Source organism: Vigna angularis, chromosome 2, assembly GCF_016808095.1.
Source record: "Vigna angularis cultivar LongXiaoDou No.4 chromosome 2, ASM1680809v1, whole genome shotgun sequence".
In the NCBI taxonomy this organism is placed as follows: domain Eukaryota; kingdom Viridiplantae; phylum Streptophyta; class Magnoliopsida; order Fabales; family Fabaceae; genus Vigna; species Vigna angularis.
The window spans coordinates 15860234-15879426 of NC_068971.1; the positions used below are offsets into that span (position 1 = coordinate 15860234).

At 31.1% G+C, this 19193-nt stretch overlaps 1 protein-coding gene across 1 annotated transcript; it reads left to right on the forward strand.

Moving 5' to 3' along the window:
• The first annotated feature begins 1 nt into the window (after position 1).
• LOC108327316 (uncharacterized) lies at positions 2–2044 on the forward strand. The gene is made up of 2 exons (XM_017561033.2): positions 2–1405; positions 1720–2044. The coding sequence occupies exons 1-2, from the start codon at positions 505–507 to the stop codon at positions 2031–2033; spliced, it is 1215 nt and encodes a 404-aa protein (XP_017416522.1). The 5' UTR covers positions 2–504; the 3' UTR covers positions 2034–2044.
• The last annotated feature ends 17149 nt before the right edge of the window (positions 2045–19193 follow it).

The following is a 19193-nucleotide window of genomic DNA, read 5'->3' on the forward strand; positions in this document are numbered from 1 at the left end:
AGAGGTAGCATACAAATGAATCTCTACATTATACCTAAATAGTAATTACTTTGGTCTCTAAGATTATAAAATAAAAGGAATCTCCTTTAGTCAAGAATTAGTCAAAGTAGGCGACACAAAATGTGAGTTTGAAAGATGATTTTCCTTGGCGTGCCCAAAATTTCAATCCACAGTCCCTCTCTTGTCCCATACAAGCCATGTTACAAGTCTCCTCTAGAACCAGAAATAAATTATCAAATTAAAGACTTAAATGATATGTGTTTGACCATTTTAAGAACTAAAATGGCATCTTTAGAAATTTTAGTCACTAAAATTTATTGGTATTCATAAATCTGGTAATGTAATTTGTCTCCTTTAAGGCATTCCAATCTAATGTGAAATCAACAATCCTTTCACACCTTCCATACTTTTCTCATCTCATAAATCACCCTTCTTCCTCACTCTTCCTTTTCAATCACCATCTTCTCTACCTCTTCTTCTAAATAACACTTTCAAACAGTTCTTATGGCCAAACCAACTCATGCAAAACCAGGTTGTTTTTCTGACTTCTTTCACCTTCTCTTTTGTGCTGAGAATGGAAACACCTCTCAAATGCACCCTTATTCTGACCCCATTACCAAACCACATGCATCAGAACCACTGCATGCTCATAATAATGATGCAATGGTCAATGCAACTAAACCAGGAGTTGTGGCAAGGCTAATGGGGCTTGATTCACTGCCAAGTACCAAATTCGTATCAAACACAGACACCCCAGATTCAGTTCCCAGAAGTAGGTCAGTCAACTTTGTGGATTACTTGCTCAAGTTCGACACCAGCCAAGCCAACCATCACCAAGTGAAAACCTCAGCATCATTCAGAGAGGTTCCTGCACCGTTTCAGCACAAAAGCAAAAGCCACGATCTTGTCGTGTTCTACTGGGATAGTGGGAGTGAAGATCATGAAGTTGGATCCTTTTCGAGGATTCAAGAAATGGGGTTGGAAGAATCTAGACAGAGAAAGAAGCAGGGAAGCAAGAACAAGGAGATTGTTGGTGTCACAGAGGAGAGGAACCTCACAAAGAGAAGGCAACTTTCCAAGTTCGAGAATGAGCCTAGGGTGGTTCCTCTTAAGCATGGTTCGAAGGTTCGAAATCACAATGAAGATAAAGCTTTGGCACCAGTTTCTGCATGCTCTAGGAGTTGTGGTAATGGAAGAAAAGATGGTAGTGGTGGTGGTCCTAGTGGGTTAAGAACAACCTCAACATTGCCAAATAAGCAGAAGAAAGTGCCCTCTGAACCAAAACGTTTGAAGAATACCAGAAAACAACACGAGATAGAGAGTGAATGTAGCTCAGAGAATTTCAGTGCAATCTCAGTCCTAGGCGACTATGACTACTCATTTCTTTATGGACCTGATTTTCCAGGTTTGTCTCTGAATTCTTTGTTTTTTCATAATGAACATAGGATGCTTTTAAGGGATAATAAGAGGAAAATTTTACTCTAATGAACAATGAATCGGGAAAAGACTTGTATAAAAGATGAAGACACAATTTTCAACAAAAAAAATAACTTACCTTAAATTTCTAAGTATAATAATTCACTTTAGCAAAGTGTGGCCTTGGTAAGAAGAAAGAAAAAAAGTGTCTGGTATTAGAATTTAGTTCCCCACAAAGCAGCTTTAGGATTGATGTTAGGATATATAGACATTTTAATGATGTATATACATTTATTATTGTAGATTACAGAAGGCACTTAAAGCCAAAGACAAAGTGGGAATTTTCAGAACTTTTATTGGATGATGATGTTGGAGACAGAGCAAGCAAGGACAAAGAATGTTCCTACCCTGACATCAACCAGAAAAAAGAGTGTTTATCAGAATTAAGGGAGAAGCTTTGCAAGTTTACAGAAAATGATTTCAGAGAATCAGATTTCACAAGAAAACGCGTGTGTGAGGGTGAAAATTATGACGAAATTTGTTTGGAGTATGAGCATAAAATTTTTGACATTTTACTACACCAGCTTGTCAATGAACTTGTGGAACTTTCATTTTGAGAATTTTGTTATGTTAATGGGTACAGAGTATAACTAAAACTTTGAAAAATGCTAACAGGAACAAACTAACATTTTTTAATGTTATTAAATAGCAAATGTCAAGACCAGAAAAAACAATAAAAGGTTTTGCTATTTTTTCAATGTTAAATAAAACTCGAAATACAGAAAATTAATATTAATAAAGTTGACTAAGAAGTTGGGATTAGTGTTCATGCAATTTTTTCTCGGAAATTGTTCCGAAGTCTGATTGTATGTGAATCATTGTATTTAAAGTATTATCGCAAATAGTAATTTTATGATTATATATGCGGTTTACTAACTTATATAAACTATGTTAAATTTTAGTTTACAAAAATATCTTTATAATATATTATGAATTTTAAGTTTTAAGATTAAGATATTGAAATAATTTTTTATTATTTTTATTTTTTATTTTAAATTAAAAATAAAATTATTAAAGGTGTTTAAAGTATATTTTTTTTTCTATGAATAAAGATTTTTTTATTAACTAAAATTTGATACACTTTAAAAAATTACATAAGTTAGTCAATCTCACACATATATAAATATATATAATAAATTATTAAAATATGTTAAAATTATTATATTTTATTAGTTAATTTTATAGTGATTTAATTAATTAATTGTAGTTAAAAACATATATCAAGAAAAGATTATTGTGTAAAAATCATAAATAATATTTTAATTTGTTGAGGATCAAATTAAAATATTAAAACTTAAAAAAAATATTTGATAGATATTATAAAAGGGGTCATAGTCTTCATACATGAAAATCAAAAGTAACCTAAGATGTTTTAGGGAATAAAGATCATAGACCCATCTATATGGTTCCTAATGTCTAATATTTTATATACGCTTCCGTTTTCTGTTCTAAAAAGAATTGAAAATTGCTCTATTTCATCAATTATTGATAAGTGATTCATAACATAACTTTTAACTTTTCATTACGCATTTGTTTTTAAAAGATGTTTCAAAAGATAAAATAAATAAATAAATATTTACACCATCAACATGAATTTTAAGTTTCTTCTAAATTTAAATATTTTTAATTTAGTATTTATTAATGTTTTTTTATGTATTGAGTGTTTAAAAGGTTAAACCACTTCTGCAGTTTTTATTTATGTAGTTTTTTTCCAGTTAGATCCTCGTATTATTGGTTTCTCCAATTTAGTCCTTAAAAGTGAAAAATTGATTCAATTGGATCCTTGCCGTTAAATTGGGTTAACGAGATTAAGTTTTTGATGACCTGACACCTTGACGTGATAAGTTTTTAATATGTGGCATTAGCATAAGTTTATACTTGGAATTTCATAACATTATACATTTTAAAAATAGAGATTTCTAAAATGAGAATTAGGGTTCATTTCCAGTCTTCTCAAATGTATAAGACTGGATTTCTGCAATTTCCGCAAGCCTCACATCAATTGCCTTCTTCCCTTCCAAACACGGCGATAGGTACCCATCATCTTCGATAACTAGATCCTCATCCACCGAGGCCATTTCATCATCACAGGAATCAAATCCCTCAGTTAGATCCTCAGACTTATAAATTTCAGCTTTGCAGATACTTCTCATAAGCATGAGCCACCACTTAGATACACAGGAACACTAGCTCCTCTCTTTGCCACAAGAGAGCCGTATGAAAATCTCAAAAACACATTCATTAGGAAGAACTTCAATCGTAGGCTTTTGATCTTTCCTGAGCCATGGAGTTTCAAAAATATATGGGGCGTTGATGCGAGCTCATTTCTTAGGAATGTAGTGGTACGCATCCACACTTGAACCCAAAGTACACATGCGATCCAAATCAATGACAATTTTTTGATAAAAGGAAGCTCCATAATAGAGTTCATCATCACCTGTAAAACACATGAAAACAACCCATCAAAAACACTACTTCCAAGAGCCAAAGAAACATTATTTATCTTACATTCAACCATCTCCGTCGCCGCCATGGCTTAGAGAACATCATGACCCTGTTCTCGTTTAAAACGAGAATGAACCCTAATTTTGCGAGAACATCATACAATAAACCTCGCTAAAACTCATTTCAATCTCCTCTCTTTGCCACAAGAAAGCCGTATGAAAATCTCAAAAACACATTCATTAGGAAGAAATTCAATCGTAGGCTTTTGATCTTTCCTGAGCCATGGAGTTTCAAAAATATCTGGGGCATTGATGCGAGCTCATTTCTTAGGACTGTAGTGGTACGTATCCACACTTGAACCCAAAGTACACATGCGATCCAAATCAATGACATTTTTTTGATAAAAGGAAGCTCCATAATAGAGTTCATCATCACCTGTAAAACACATGAAAACAACCCATCAAAAACACTACTTCCAAGAGCCAAAGAAACATTATTTATCTTACATTCAACCATCTCCGTCGCCGCCATGGCCTAGAGAACATCATGACCTTGTTCTTATTCAGAACGTGAATGAACCCTAATTTCGCGAGAACATCATACAATAAACCTCGCTAAAACTCATTTCAATCTCCAACCCTATCAATCCTAAATTTGTTGTGCCTTCAATCTCAAATAAGAAGACTCTCTTCCCAATTTGATTTTCATCAATCCTAAATCCCTAATTCCTCATCTTTAGATTTAACCTTAATTCTTATTTCAGAAATCCATATTTTTAAAATGTAAAATGTTATGAAATTCCACATATAAACTTATGTTAATGCCACGTATTAAAAACTTATCACGTCAAGGTGTCAGGTCATAAAAAACTTAACCCCATTAACCTAATTTAACGGCGGGATCCAATTGAGTCAATTTTTCATTTTTAAGGACTAAATTAGGAAAACTGATAATACGATAATCTAACTGAAAAAAAAAGCCACGGACTGCAAAATTGGTTTAACCGTATTTAAAATATTTACATTTTTTAATTAAGTTCTTATCGTTTAATTTCTTTCACAGTAAAATAAATATTATCATCTTACTTACTTAGTCTTCGTATATTATGAAAAACATGAAATTATGTAGTTAACATAAAATAATATTAAGATTTGTAACTTGTATTACTTTCGTTAAAAACGTGTTAATATCAAAATCACATACTTCTGTAATGACTATAAATACTAAAAAATTGTCTTTATCATCACAATTAACTTGAGCGTCCTTGTTATCCAAAAGTTTTAACAATAAAAATACTTTGTCATTTTATATTTATCATATAAAATAAATAAGATAATAAACAAGATAATAATTAGATCACTCAATTAATTAAAAAAATTAAACGACAAACATTCAATTGAAATATATAAAATTTTTAAATACTAAATTAAATATTTAAATTTATGAGAAAGTTGAAACTTAATTAAACTTATATTTCACATTCGGAAAGCTAACCACATTTGTAAAACTTTTTTGTAAAATATTATAGTTATTTTAGAGTTTTGGCGACAATTTCATGTGTTAAATTAATTTGACTTGAGAAATATTCCCGTGAAAGCTATTTGAATATATGAAGTTGGAAACTTTTTCAGTGATGAGCAGACATAGGCCAAGCAAGAGCAAAGACAAAGAGAAGGAATAAATATTTTCCTTTTTATTTCTTCCAATTATTAATTTTATGCTCTGCTCTTAGCTCATTTTGTTTGGTGTTTTTTGGTCTATTCCAAGACATAAATGTCACAGTATTTTTTTTCTTTGGTGAAAAATGACACGAACATCATTATACACCTCAAGTTCTCATCAGATTTTGTCCCTAACTCAGGCAAATAGTCGTCGTTATGGCCCATATTATTTCAGAGGATAAGCCCAATTCTTCCTCACTCTGTTCAATTTTTTAACTACATATTCATTTTGGAATTGACTTTCCAGAATATAAAAAACATATTTCAAAAATTCCATTCCAGAATAAATGGAAAATAACCACACACAAAAATCAGGACAGGTTTTTTTCTGCACTTATCAAATTTCTTCTCACCAGAAAATTTTATTTAAAATCAGAGTGGGTGAGTGTCTTAAAAAAAATGTTTCCAAAATTGATTTAATATATTCCAAAAAAGAAAAACATGATGGAATGCAGGAAGAAATTTAATAGGATGTAGGAAGAAACTTGCAAAAATTACTGGGATGTAAAAGGTTAAGGCCCAGTGGAAAATCTAACAGGTCCATAAACTTAAATGTCCTATTTTTCAATCACATTGTATTGGTAACATGAGATTTGGTAATATTATAAAATTAGAAGGATTGAACAACATTGTTTTTTTAAATTTTTATTCCTTTTATTTTATCATTTTTTATTTTTTTTAAACTGAATTTCTACAGTTTAAAATAAATTATTATAAATCTATATAGGTTAAAAATTATATTTTTTCTTTAATATATATATATTGTCTGAAAATTTTTATAGGTTACAAATTTCAACTTTTTTAACTTTGAAATTTAAATTTTATATATTGTCTGAAAATTTTTACATGGTAATGGTGATGCGTTTATTCAACTTTGAACTTTCCCCAAAATAGTTTCTAACAATTTGTTTTCAAGTCAAATCTTCAAAATCTTAATTCAATATACACCTTTGAACTTTTCTAATGATAAAGAGACAATGAACCAACAAAGAAAACCTAAAAAAAAAAGAATAAATATTTTCCTTTTTGGTTCTCAACGTAATATCTTTGATTATTTCTTCCTGCACCCCATGATTACTGCATGCACCTACATACTAAGAGAAAAAAAAGAAAAAAAAAATACTCCTCCAACTACACCTTCCGTTACCTTCGGTCTTCTATCCCCGCTGCACTATTTGAAAAAGAAAAAAAATAAGATTAGTTTTTTTTTTCTAGAAAATTAGGTTAAGGAATTCGGAAAAATTGTCTAAAAATATGCATCTTATATATTTTCGAAGATATCATATATGTTAAGAAAGCTCCTTGTGAAATGTATTTTACGTATTCTGTAAAGTGTGTATTAAAGTTTTTGTTTCAAAAATCTTGTTTTGGAATTCATGTTCCAGAAATTTTGGAAAAGATTTATAGAATAAAAAATATGGAGTGCGGTTAGTAATTCTACGGGTGCAGGAGGATTAAGCTATAGCTTTGGTTATTGGTCTTGTCCACTTGGCGTGTGTATTAGGCCATATTTCTTGTAGAAATGATTGCTTGGACAATGCTTTAATGCTATTCTAACTCGATAACTCACCAGAAAAAAACCGAGTGAATAGGAAAGAAAATATACAAAAATTGTTATGAATTAATGTTTTTTTTTTAATTTGTTACAATTACTTATATTAGTTATATGATTGATTGATTTGTTACGTTTATTTATATTATGGATTACTTTTCATGAGATTTAATTTTTTTATTAATTATTTGTAATCTTGAAGTGATATACTTTGAGTTGTATTTAATATTTAAAAAAAAATCTTCTTAATAATAATACATATAAAATTAGTCTTTATTTCCTCTTCTTTCTTTTTCTTCTTCTTTCTATTATCAAATTTATATTTTATAATAGGTCATCACATGAATTAGTTAACAAAATTATAATTTTCTTTCTTTTGTATTCCTTATAAGTCGACCAATGTTATGTTATGTTTTTATTTTTTATGGACATGTTTTAAAATTCTGAAATCTTAATTTATGCCTTTTATAGTGATTTATTTTTATCTTTATAATTAATAGAATTATAGAATTTTTAGTTCATGTTACATTCTTTATTATAAATTAATATTATTTTATTATTTTTATACTTTTATAAATGAAATATAATTATTATTAATATTTTTATAAGCTACATTGAATTTATGACTCTTGAATGGTATCCTTTAGCATACATTTCATATCTATAAATAAGATTTTTCCTCTTAGTAATAGTATAAATTATTTTTCATTCTCTCTTATTCTCTTTTTTTTTCTTCTCTCTATTATCAACTTTATATTTTATAATGTCTAGGCAACAAATTATAATTTCCTTTCTTTTCTATTATTCATAAGGTAGGTTATTTATTATGTTTTATTTTTCTAAACATGCTTTAAAATTCCGAAATCTCAATTTGCACATTTTACTGTGATTTTTTTTCTTTATATTGATAGAGTTATTGAAGTTTTAATTCATATTGATTTATTAGTTTTATAGTCTCTTACATGAAATATGATTATTATTAATATTTTCTGAGTTAGTTATAAGCATGTCAAATATTACAAAATTTGAATTTATGGCTCTTGATGGAAAAGAATTACTTATATTGGATATTAGATGCTAAAAAACATTTAGATATAATGAGTCTTGGTGATGTCATTAAATAAATAAATAAAGCATATGAACAACTATTTTGCTCCTGCAACAACAATATCATGAAAATGATTTTCACAAAATGTTCTTAATTAATTTCATGTCTTTTTGTGGTTGAACAAAATGACGAGTTTTTGATGAAAAATCATGAGACTCGTCCAATCGGTTCCGCTTCATTTCTAGAAGGTAGTGTAACAAAATTTTATTCATTTTTTTGTTGGTTGTGATCATGGTAGTGATAATGGTCATGGACATGGCCATATTGAAAATTTTAAAGAAAGATTTTATCATCAAAACTGGAACAATAATGTGAAAAGGAAAAAAAGAAAAAAAGTGAAAATAATGAAAAATAAGATGAAAATATATGTTATTATAGCATTGGATTTGTACCTATCGTACATCAAAACATCTTCAAAATAATGAGAAGAATGTAGAAACACATTTTACTTATGAAGATATTGATTTTGATTATGACCATATGGATGACACTCATCTTGATATTGTTGTTTTCTTTACTAAACTAGATGAAAGTATTGATCGCCTCATTATGTTAAGAAATATTATATATATATATATATATATATATATATATATATATATATATAAAATGACAGAAGAAATCTCTATGTGATGAAGTTTTTAATTTATTTTTATTATAATTTAATTTAAAGTGAATTTTATTTTGTATTTTTACTATATATATATATATATATATATTGATTTAAAATATGCATGTTTGATGTTTGTATTATGTATAGGTATAAACATAAATTTTCTTTTTTGTTATAGAATATTTACTTGAACTTATGACAGGTGATGGGAATGTATGATGAACATTTATTATTATACAAATCTTATATAGTAATAATTGTTATAGAATTGTGAATAAAGATATTCAAATACCAATATTATACATCATACATATATTATAACTGAATATCTTTTAAGTTAAGGAGATATTAAAATATACATATTTTTGTGTAAGAATGTGAAAGAGGGGTTTTAATATTGATTTTTTATTTTGATTTTGTTATACTACACATATATAAAGATTCAAAATTTTTTATATGATAATATATGACATGCAGAATTGATTAATTTTGAATGTCATCTAGAACTAATTGAGGTTATTATTAAGTCTATTAATTAATGTTAAAAAAGAAGTGTTTTGTTTCTCACACCAAAAGGGGGTGAATTGGTAATGTGTAAAAATGATTGCTTTTAAAACCTTTTGTGCAAAACAAGAAGTCTTTAAACTTTTCTTGAATCGCAAGTAAATTTGTATGCAATGAAACAATAAGCGTATTTGAATGCAATGACAGTATAATGGACTTAATGTAGAGAGAAGGGATAAGAAAATTCAAACACTGCGGTTTATACTGGTTCGACCAACTTGCTTACATCCAGTGTCCTTCCACACAACCTGAGATGGAAGCCAATGCACTATATAGATCTGAGTTTTTACACCAAGGGATTTACAGCGACCTCACGTCAAAATGTAAATCACCTCTCTAACTCACTAATCTAAGTATAGGCTATACAAAACAGACAAGCAACAAGAACAATCCTCTTTTGCTGTCAACCCCTTTGAGATACCCCTCAAAGTCAAGAACCACATTCTTCTTTCTGTATACACCACAGGGAAACCAACAACTCTCAACGTTTGCCAAAGCTTTTCTGATCACGCAGTAAGCACCTTCCTGTGCAGAACGATCAGTCTTTTCAAATCAAACAATCTTGCTTCACAAGAAATTCTCAAGACTTTATCACCACTGTAATTCTTGATTCTTGGAGCTTTTCTCTGTTTTGTAAGATTTCAAAGCACACACTGAAAAGATATGAAAGTGTAAAGATCAATTCTTCTTACAAAAATCAAATCATGCATCAATATATAGTATAAGACAAATCAGACACATTTTAATGATTACGCTATTAATCTAGTCGAATACAATTCATAGTTATAACAGATTAACAACCGTCAAAGGCATTAATTGAAAGCACAATTAATGTAATCGATTTGTAATAAATGCTTGGTCAACATATTTAAAAATATGACCGTTGTGACAGTTATGTCAAGCATTAAAACAATTTTCAAATTATTAACAATCTTAGTCGAATACAAGATGCATGCAATCAATTAAGTAGAAACACTTAGCATATATTTGAAATATTTTCTTTTCAAAATACATCACAACACACTTGAAAAATATTTGTGCAAACATACGAGTTTTAATCGATTTAACCAATAATGTAATTAACTTAAAACTTGTTGCTTTGCCACACTTTAAAGTTCAAACAGTGGAAGCTAGGTGCTTGTGGTTTTTCATTTCCAAAACCTCATATTATGCATATACAGATAAAATCATATATGAAACACAGTGGTATGCAATAATAAACATAATATGTTCACAAATATGCTTGTACAAATACAACACAGTAAGCATAAGCATATAACATGTATAACACAGTACATACACATGTGTTAATATTAATTATGTGTTGTCATCATAAAAAATACAAATATCTTTGAGATTGTGGATTAAGCTAAACCTGTGCTTCATTTGGTATGTATTAGTGTTGTATAGACTAATAAATATATTGTGTTTTGCTGATAGTGCAACATGTTATACAATTTCCAAGAGTAATAAATATTTCTCTCTTGTCTACTTATGCAAGAAGTCAATATTAACATTATTTCTGGTACTACAAATATAATTGAAGGCTCTAGAAGAGATACTATACTTCTACCAAGAAGTCTAATAGATACTTCTAAAGTTCCAAGAATATTCATCTAAATGGATATCATATTGAGACAAACAATGAAGAAGATATGAAATATCTTTATACCACTAGACTTGGTTTGAATAAAAAATGTGAATTGGAGAAATTATTAGCCTTGTCTTATGACTTGTATTACACATATATTAGTATAAATGAAACACATATCATTATAAACCATTATAGAGTTGATTAATTTTGGGTGACACCTGCAACTATTTGAGGTTATTTAGTTTATTAAAATTTATATATATATATATATATATATATATATATATATATATATATATATATATATATATATATATATATATATATGATAATTTGGTATGTAATAGTGTTGTATAGACTAATAAATATATTGTGTTTGGGTGATAATGAAACAACTCATACAATTATTAAAAGTAATAACTTTTTGTTTCTCTTCTCTATTTATGTGAGAAGTTAATAATAATATTATTTTTGGTACTACAAATATAATTGAAGGCTCTAGAAGAGCTATTATACTTCTATAAAGAAGTTTAATAGAAAGTTATTAAGTTCCAAGGATATTGATGTCGATGTCGCGCTCGAATCAAATTAATGTTCCAAATTAAATGCATTATACTAGGCAATGACTCCTAGGTCGTCTCTCAAGGACCAATTTTGGTTCCTAATAACAGTTCATTTTGCTGTTATTTGTGATTCAATTTTGATACTAAATGAGCCCTTTTAGATTTAGAAATTTGCTTGAACTCTTGTTTTTAGTTAAGTTGTGAATAAAGAGAGTTGAGGTTAGAACTTATGATTTTTATCACTAAATTCCTTTGATTTTGTAGGAAATTGGAATGATTTGGAAGAGGAGTTAAAGTACCAAGGAGTTGGAATCCAGAAAGGACAGAAAAAGCACCAGAAAAGAAGGCTACAGAAGGTCGCAAGACGCCTGGTTGCCCCTTTCTGGGGTCCTCACGCAGGATGTCTCGTATGGGCGCCTGACTGTCCTTTTCTTGAGCCCTCAGCACAGGATGTCTTGTAGCAACGCTTGGGCGCCCTTCTTGGGGCGCTGAGCGACAACTTCCTTACATCGTTGAGCGCCTGATTGCCTCTTTCAGGGCCTTCAGCGCCACTCCTCTCGTACCAACACTTGGCTGCCCTAAGTAGGGGTGTTGAGTGCCAGTGTGTTGGGCTTGGACTCTGTTTTCTGCTCTATTTAAGGATTTGTTCGCCCTAGGGTTTGTATCTTTGGGCAGTATAGACACAAAAACACACTTTTTCACTCTTTGGAGGCAGAATTGGATGCAGGAGCTCTCCTCTTCGGTTTCTAGGGTTTTTCTATCACTTTCATTCCATTGTACACCTAGTTTCTCCATGATTATGGAGAACTAAACTCATTTGTTGTTGGGTAAGATGTAACCTTTAAACTCTCATGTATTTGAATTTGTTCTGAATTATTATATGCTTCTTTTATTAATTGTTAGGGATTTTCTCCTTTGCTCTATGCTTGTTATGTTTTGATCATTCATGGCATGATTTTATGGTCTTCTTTGTTGTTGGCAAATACTTAGAAACCACGATCTGAAGAATTTCTCCCAAAAGAAATATTGTCCAGGGATGGGGATAGGAGGTTGGTTGTCTTAAGCTTCTGTTCGTAATGCAAAATTAATTATTAGGGATGCAAGAGATTATGGTCTAATAATTAATGATAGACTTTCTTCGCCAAGGGATCGAGTTTTAAGTAATTTAGATAATGACATTAACAATTGAATGAAGAAGATGAATTCTTATATGCATTAGAGTAAGGATAGTGAAATCTACCCCCAACAACATACTCATCTCATATTATCAAAATCATCCATTCACTTTTGTGTGTTGCCCCAATTGATCAAATTGCATTCATATTTACTTTTTCTGCATGTTGCATTCTAAACCAATGAAATTGTTCTTAAGTCTTAATTAGTTAAGGTATTACATGAATGCCTAGTGCCGTGAGTCTTCTAGGATACGATACTTGGTCTTACCATTTTATATTACTTGATACGATTCGGTAAACTTGCCAATGTGTTATCAGTTTCGTCAAAGGATAAAACACGTAGTGGGGGAGGGGTTTGTGAATAGATGGCGAATTGAAATTAACAACACAAATGACTTAAATTAAACAACAATTAAAAATTGTTTGTCACTAGTTCAATTGCAATGCTTACTATCCTTGATTAACAACAAATTACACGCTCCTCTCACCCCTAATCCAACACGAATTAACCAGCTAAGCAAAGACTAAAGCAGTTTTCATAAAAGAGAATTAAGCAAACACATTGCACACATTTAATCAATTTTGTGCCACCATAGATTAAGAAAATGCGGTTTTAATCAACTAAGGGAAGATTAAACACAAAATGGAATTGAAAGCACCAATACGAAATAGAAAATAAAGGATAGATACTAAAAGACAGAAAACGAAAATAAAACCTAGGGAAGCCTTGTTCACATCCAAGCCATCGAATGGAATGAATGTGTAACGTTTTTATCTTTAGGTACTAAAGCCTAGGCCAAGCCAATTTGCCCTACAAATGGGCCTCTCTAAATCTGACCTAAGAATGAACCCAAAGTCATAAAGTTTGACACAAAACACATTAAAATGAAATTACAAATGAAAATAAAGACAAATGCTGATGTGGAAAATAGAAAATGACATGGCAGTCCTCTTGAAATCTCAATTATAATTCCAAAATTTGCCCTGAAAATAATAATGGGAATAATTAAGCTTAGATAAGTCAAATTAATTAAAATATAAATTATTGGTGAAATCAAGCCCAAATAAATAAATTGAGAGAATAATGGACAGTTAAACACAATTCACTAATTAAATTCGGTGTGGAAAGCTAAGTGAATAAGAAAAAATAATGATTCATCAAAATAGACCACACTTAGACTATTGCACTCTTGGGCAAAATTAAGACGCAGATCAAGGAACATTTAAAAAGACATCAAGAGAGTGACACAACCTCAGGAAACAGAAACAACAAGACACACAAGTAAACAAACAGATTTACACAATCCTCAATGAATTCTGGAAAAAGAAAAGGAGTAGACCACATTCCACACACAAAGAGTCAAAGAAACCAGATACCCATGGAAATCATCCAAGCAATTCAAGACATGGCAAAATAATCAATCAACTCAAGAGGTGAATCAAAAGCAACAAAACCTCACAAGATGCACTGTATCTCTCAAGTGTCTAGGGTAAACAATTTCAACTCAATGCACTGAAGAAAGCAAACAATAAATAAACTTGACAAACTTCTAATATCAACACTTAAAACATATGCATGTTCAAATCAAAGGGTCTTTTAAGGGTTGTAATGGGGCTAAGGACAAGGGAGTATAAGATATAGATGAGAAGCTACAAACCAAAAGGAATAGAGGAGCAATGAGAAACAAGTGAAAATACAATAAAAGCACACCTAAAACCTCTAATTTCAATCCTCTTCTTAACTTCACCATTCAATTTTTTTTATGATTTTTCTTTTCTTGACTTGTCTCTTTTGTCTCTCTTTTTTTTAGAACACAAACTGTAAGAATCCAATCAAGATCACACTTGTTCCCAAAACAATTCCAGAGCTCTAAAATTCCCTAAGGCTAAGGTAATCATGATTTTTCACTTAAGGCTATTTTTTGAGTTTCAAAACAATGAAAAGGGAAAAGAATAGGCTCAAAAAGGGTTGTCAAAGTAGATCAAGGTAGGCTTATTTGGCTAGAAACTCAAGAACAAAAAAAATGCCTTTATCACTTCCAAACATGTATATCAGTCAAGAATCATAAAAAAGAGTCAACCCAAGGCATATGGGCAAGCCATCAAGAGATATATCACATAAGAAAGAACGTAAAGTGGCTCAAATCATCACCCAAGGTATTTTGTCACAATTAATCAACCTCTCAAACATGATAATGATGAGGACGTGACCAAGAATAAGGGAAATGATCCTCTTGAAGGACTTGGAGGACTTATGACAAGGGCTGGAGCAAGGAAAGCAAAGGAAGCTCTTCAACAAGTGTTATCCATATTAATTGAATACAAGCCCAAATTTTAAGGAGAAAAGGCCAAGATGGTGAATTGCATTATGGCCCAAATGGAAGAGAACTAAAGCATCATTTTGCCGCTGTTTTATTTTACAAGTTAAGAGTTTTTTTTTTTATATAAAATGGCCCAATCTTTGTAAAATTGGCTGACTAAGTTATGTCTTTGGGTTAATGGTTTTAGTTTGTCTTTATTTTCAAGTCATAATAAGGGCCCAATTTGGAAAGATAAACATCAATCCTTATAACCTTAAATTTTTGAATCAAATGGACAAGTCAAATTTGTATGCAAGGAAATTAGGGTTTTCTCACTTCTATCTTAGTGAGAGTGATTCTCCTAGGTTCTTGAGTGATTCAAGAACCCTTGGCTGTATCAAAGGACTTTCCATCCTTTGTGTGTTGCCTCTTGTCTAAGAGTTTTTCTTTCCTTTTGTTATTGTCTCCTTGTGTTTTTCTTCTTCTTAATTTCTAGAATCTCTATTTCTGTCTAGTTTTATCTCATAGTCATAACTTGTGTTCTACACACCCAAATTGAGTGTTTGTTGAGTATAGTTTGTAGTTTAGATCGTGATTTTTCACATTGTTTTGAAAACACCCAATTCGAAATTTTGTAACTCAAGATATTGACGTTTTGAAAATTCTGTTCCCCATATTTTTACCAAATTTTGAAATAATATTTTAAGGTTCTAACCCTAAGGGTCGTCAATAAGCCCTTTTATGAATGTGGTTCACATCATTTGGTATTGAGAGCTTCAATTTAAGGGTTTGAACGTCAAATTGGTAATATCTTATCCTTATTTTTCTTTTTACCAATTCATTATCTTATTTTCATATTATTTGTGCTTGTGTTGAATCATTGCAAAAGTTAGACCCTTGTAAAAAAAGTATTGTAGTATTTTAAAAAAAAAAATATTGAGCTGACTGATTCATGTTTTAGAGCAATTTGTTATGAGGTAATATATTGGTGTTCTTGAAGGATTGTTGTTGATTCTCGTGTTTACCAATTTTCTTTTAGTCCTTTGTTGTTGTGTGAGTCTTGTTTTCTGTTATTTAACCATCTTTGTCTACCTAGCTTTATCATAGAGGTTTGTTCTTTTATTGTGGCCATAATCTCTTGAATTTCCTAAGAACTCAAGGAAAAGCCAATCTGTTGAGTGCAAACACTTGAGTAGGTGAGAAAAGTTTCAAACACCACACACACACACACACACACACACACACACACACACACACACACACATATATATATATATATATATATATATATTGTTCTTGTTACCTTGATCTGTTTGTTAATCATGGTAGAAAGGAATGAAACTCAGATGTAAATTGATGCATTATCTCAACACTTGGAGAGGTTGATGAAGCAATAACAAGATGAGTTCCATGATATGTTGAATCAATTAGAGAATAGAATCCCACCAGGAGGGGGAAGGCCAAATAGGAATGAGAGGAGAATAGAAGGAGTAAAATTGAATGTGCCACCTTTTAAGGGTAAGAGTGATCCTGAAGCTTACTTGGAGCTAGAGCTCAGAATTGAACATATACTTTCTTGCAATAATTAAAGTGAGAACCAAAAGGTAAGGCTTGCAACTTCTGAATTTTCTGAAAATGCTTTAATTTGGTGGAACAAGTTGTAGAGAGAGAGGGTTAGAGATGAGGAACCTATGGTGGACACTTGGGTTGAAATGAGAAGGGTCACGAGGAAGCGATATGTACCTTCTAGCTTCCATAGGGACTTGAAATTGAAACTTCAGAGATTATGTCAAGGAAGCAAAAGAGTGGAGGAGTATTATAAGGAGATGGAGATTCTTATCATTCAAGCCAAAATTGAAGAAGATCTTGAGGTAACTATTAGAGATGTTGCTAAGCTAAAGGAGTTTGTGGAGATGGAGGATCTTTTGCATAAGGTCATACAGGTAGAACAACAAATTAAACAAAGGAGTACAACAAGAAAGAGTTCTATCAATTTTAGTTCTTCAATTTGAAGGGATAGAGAAAAGAAAGATGGTGTTGCATCCTTTAGCAATGCAATGTTATCTAACCAAGGAAAAACACCACAAAAGAAAACTAAACATCCACCAAGGAGGATTAGAGAAATAAAATGTTTTAAATGTTTGGGAATGAGACATTATGCCTATGAATGTCCTATTAAGAAAAATTGTTCTTCTTAAGGATAATAGGGAATACACAAGCGAATCTGATGATAATGGAGGAGAGGAAGAAGATAGTGATGGAGAAGTGAAAGCTAATGAAGGAGAGTTGTACATGATTACGAGGATGTTGGGAAGTCAAGTTAGGGCCGATGATTCATCTCAAAGGAAGAACATTTTTCATACAAGATGTTCAGTTAACGGTAAAGTATGCTTGGTAATAATTGATGGAGGTAGTTGTACCAATGTGGTGAGTTCAAGATTAGTGTCAAAGATTAACATGGACACTAGACCACACCCCAAACCATATTCAATGGCTTAGTGAAGGAGAATAAGTCCAAGTGAAACAACAAGTGAAAGTCCCTTTTTCCATTGGGAAACATCAAGATAAGGTCTTATGTGATGTGGTTCCCATGGAGGCTAGCCATATTCTTTTGGGAAGGCCATGGCAGTATGATAAAAAAGTCATTCATGATGGTTTCACTAACAAAATTTCTTTCACTTATCAAGATAAAAAGGTGGTTCTCAAACCTTTGTCACCTAAAGAAGTGTGTGAGGATCAGATCAAATTGAGAGAAAAGTTAGTAAATGAGAGAAAGAGTGAAACACTTGAGAGGAAAAAGAAAAAGAGTGAAATAGTTGAGAAAAATGAGAGAAAATGAAACATTTGAGGGAACACAACTTTATTTAGCAAAAGAAAGGGAGGTTAGGAGGGTACTTTGCACAAGAAAGCCCTTCTACTTATTGTTCTGTCAAAGTCAAATTTTATATGCTAACCAATTTGATAAATTTAATTTGCCTCCTAGTATTGAGTCTCTTTTGCAGGATTATGAAGATGTATTTCCATCAAGTGTTCTTGATGGTTTTCCACCTTTGAGAGGAATTGAGCATCACATTGATCTCATTCTGGGAACTTCTTCTCCCAATAGACCAGCTTATATGAGCAACTCATAAGAGACCAAAGAGATTGAAAAGCAAGTGACTAAATTGATAAGTAAAGGTTGAGTTAGAGATAGCATGAGTCCGTGTGTTGTACCTGTGATTCTAGTGCCCAAAAAGGATGGTTCATGGCGATGTGTTCTGATTGTAGAGCCATAAAAGAGGAGGCCTTTGTTGCCGTTAAGCATAGACTCACTAATGCATCTATCCTTGCCATGCTTAATTTTGCAAAATCTTTTGAGATTGAGTGTGATGCATCAAATGTGGGTATTGGGGCAGTTTTGTTGTAAGATGGACATCCAATTGGTTATTTTAGTGAAAAGTTGAGTAGGGTTTCCATTAACTATTTTACTTATGATAAGAAATTATGTGCTTTGGTTAAAGCTTTAAAGACTTGGCAACATTATTTGTTACCCAAAGAATTTGTCATTCATAGTGATCATGTGTCTTTGAAATACTTGAAAGGACAAGGTAAGCTTAATAAGAGACATACTAAATGGGTAGAGTTTTTAGAGCAATTTCCATATATCATCAAGTATAAAAAGGGAAAAGGAAATATAATGGCTGATGCACTTTCTAGGAAGCATGCATTGCTTTTTATGCTTGAAACTAAATTGTTTGGTCTTGAATCTTTTGGGATTCAAAAGACTTTGGAAATTGTGCAAGAGAACTTCTTTTGGCCACATATGAAACATGATGTGCATAAGTTTTATGATCACTGCATTGTGTGTAAAAAGGCTAAATCTAAGGTTAAGCCTCATGGATTATATACTCCTTTGCCTGTTTATGAATATCCTTGGACTGACATTTCTATGGACTTTGATATGGGACTGCCTAAAACAAAGAATAGAAAGGATTCTATGTTTGTTGTTGTTGATTGACACACTTCACACCTTGCAAGCAGGTGAATGATGCTTGTCATGTGGCTGATTTGTTTTTTAAGGAAATAATGAGACTTCATGGATT

Bases quoted from the DNA above. Each gene is read 5' to 3' on its own strand.
- LOC108327316 (XM_017561033.2), top strand. From the start codon at position 505: ATGGCCAAACCAACTCATGCAAAACCAGGTTGTTTTTCTGACTTCTTT. The intron at 1,406-1,719 runs GTTTGTCTCTGA...TTATTATTGTAG, and splicing joins TTATGGACCTGATTTTCCAG to ATTACAGAAGGCACTTAAAG.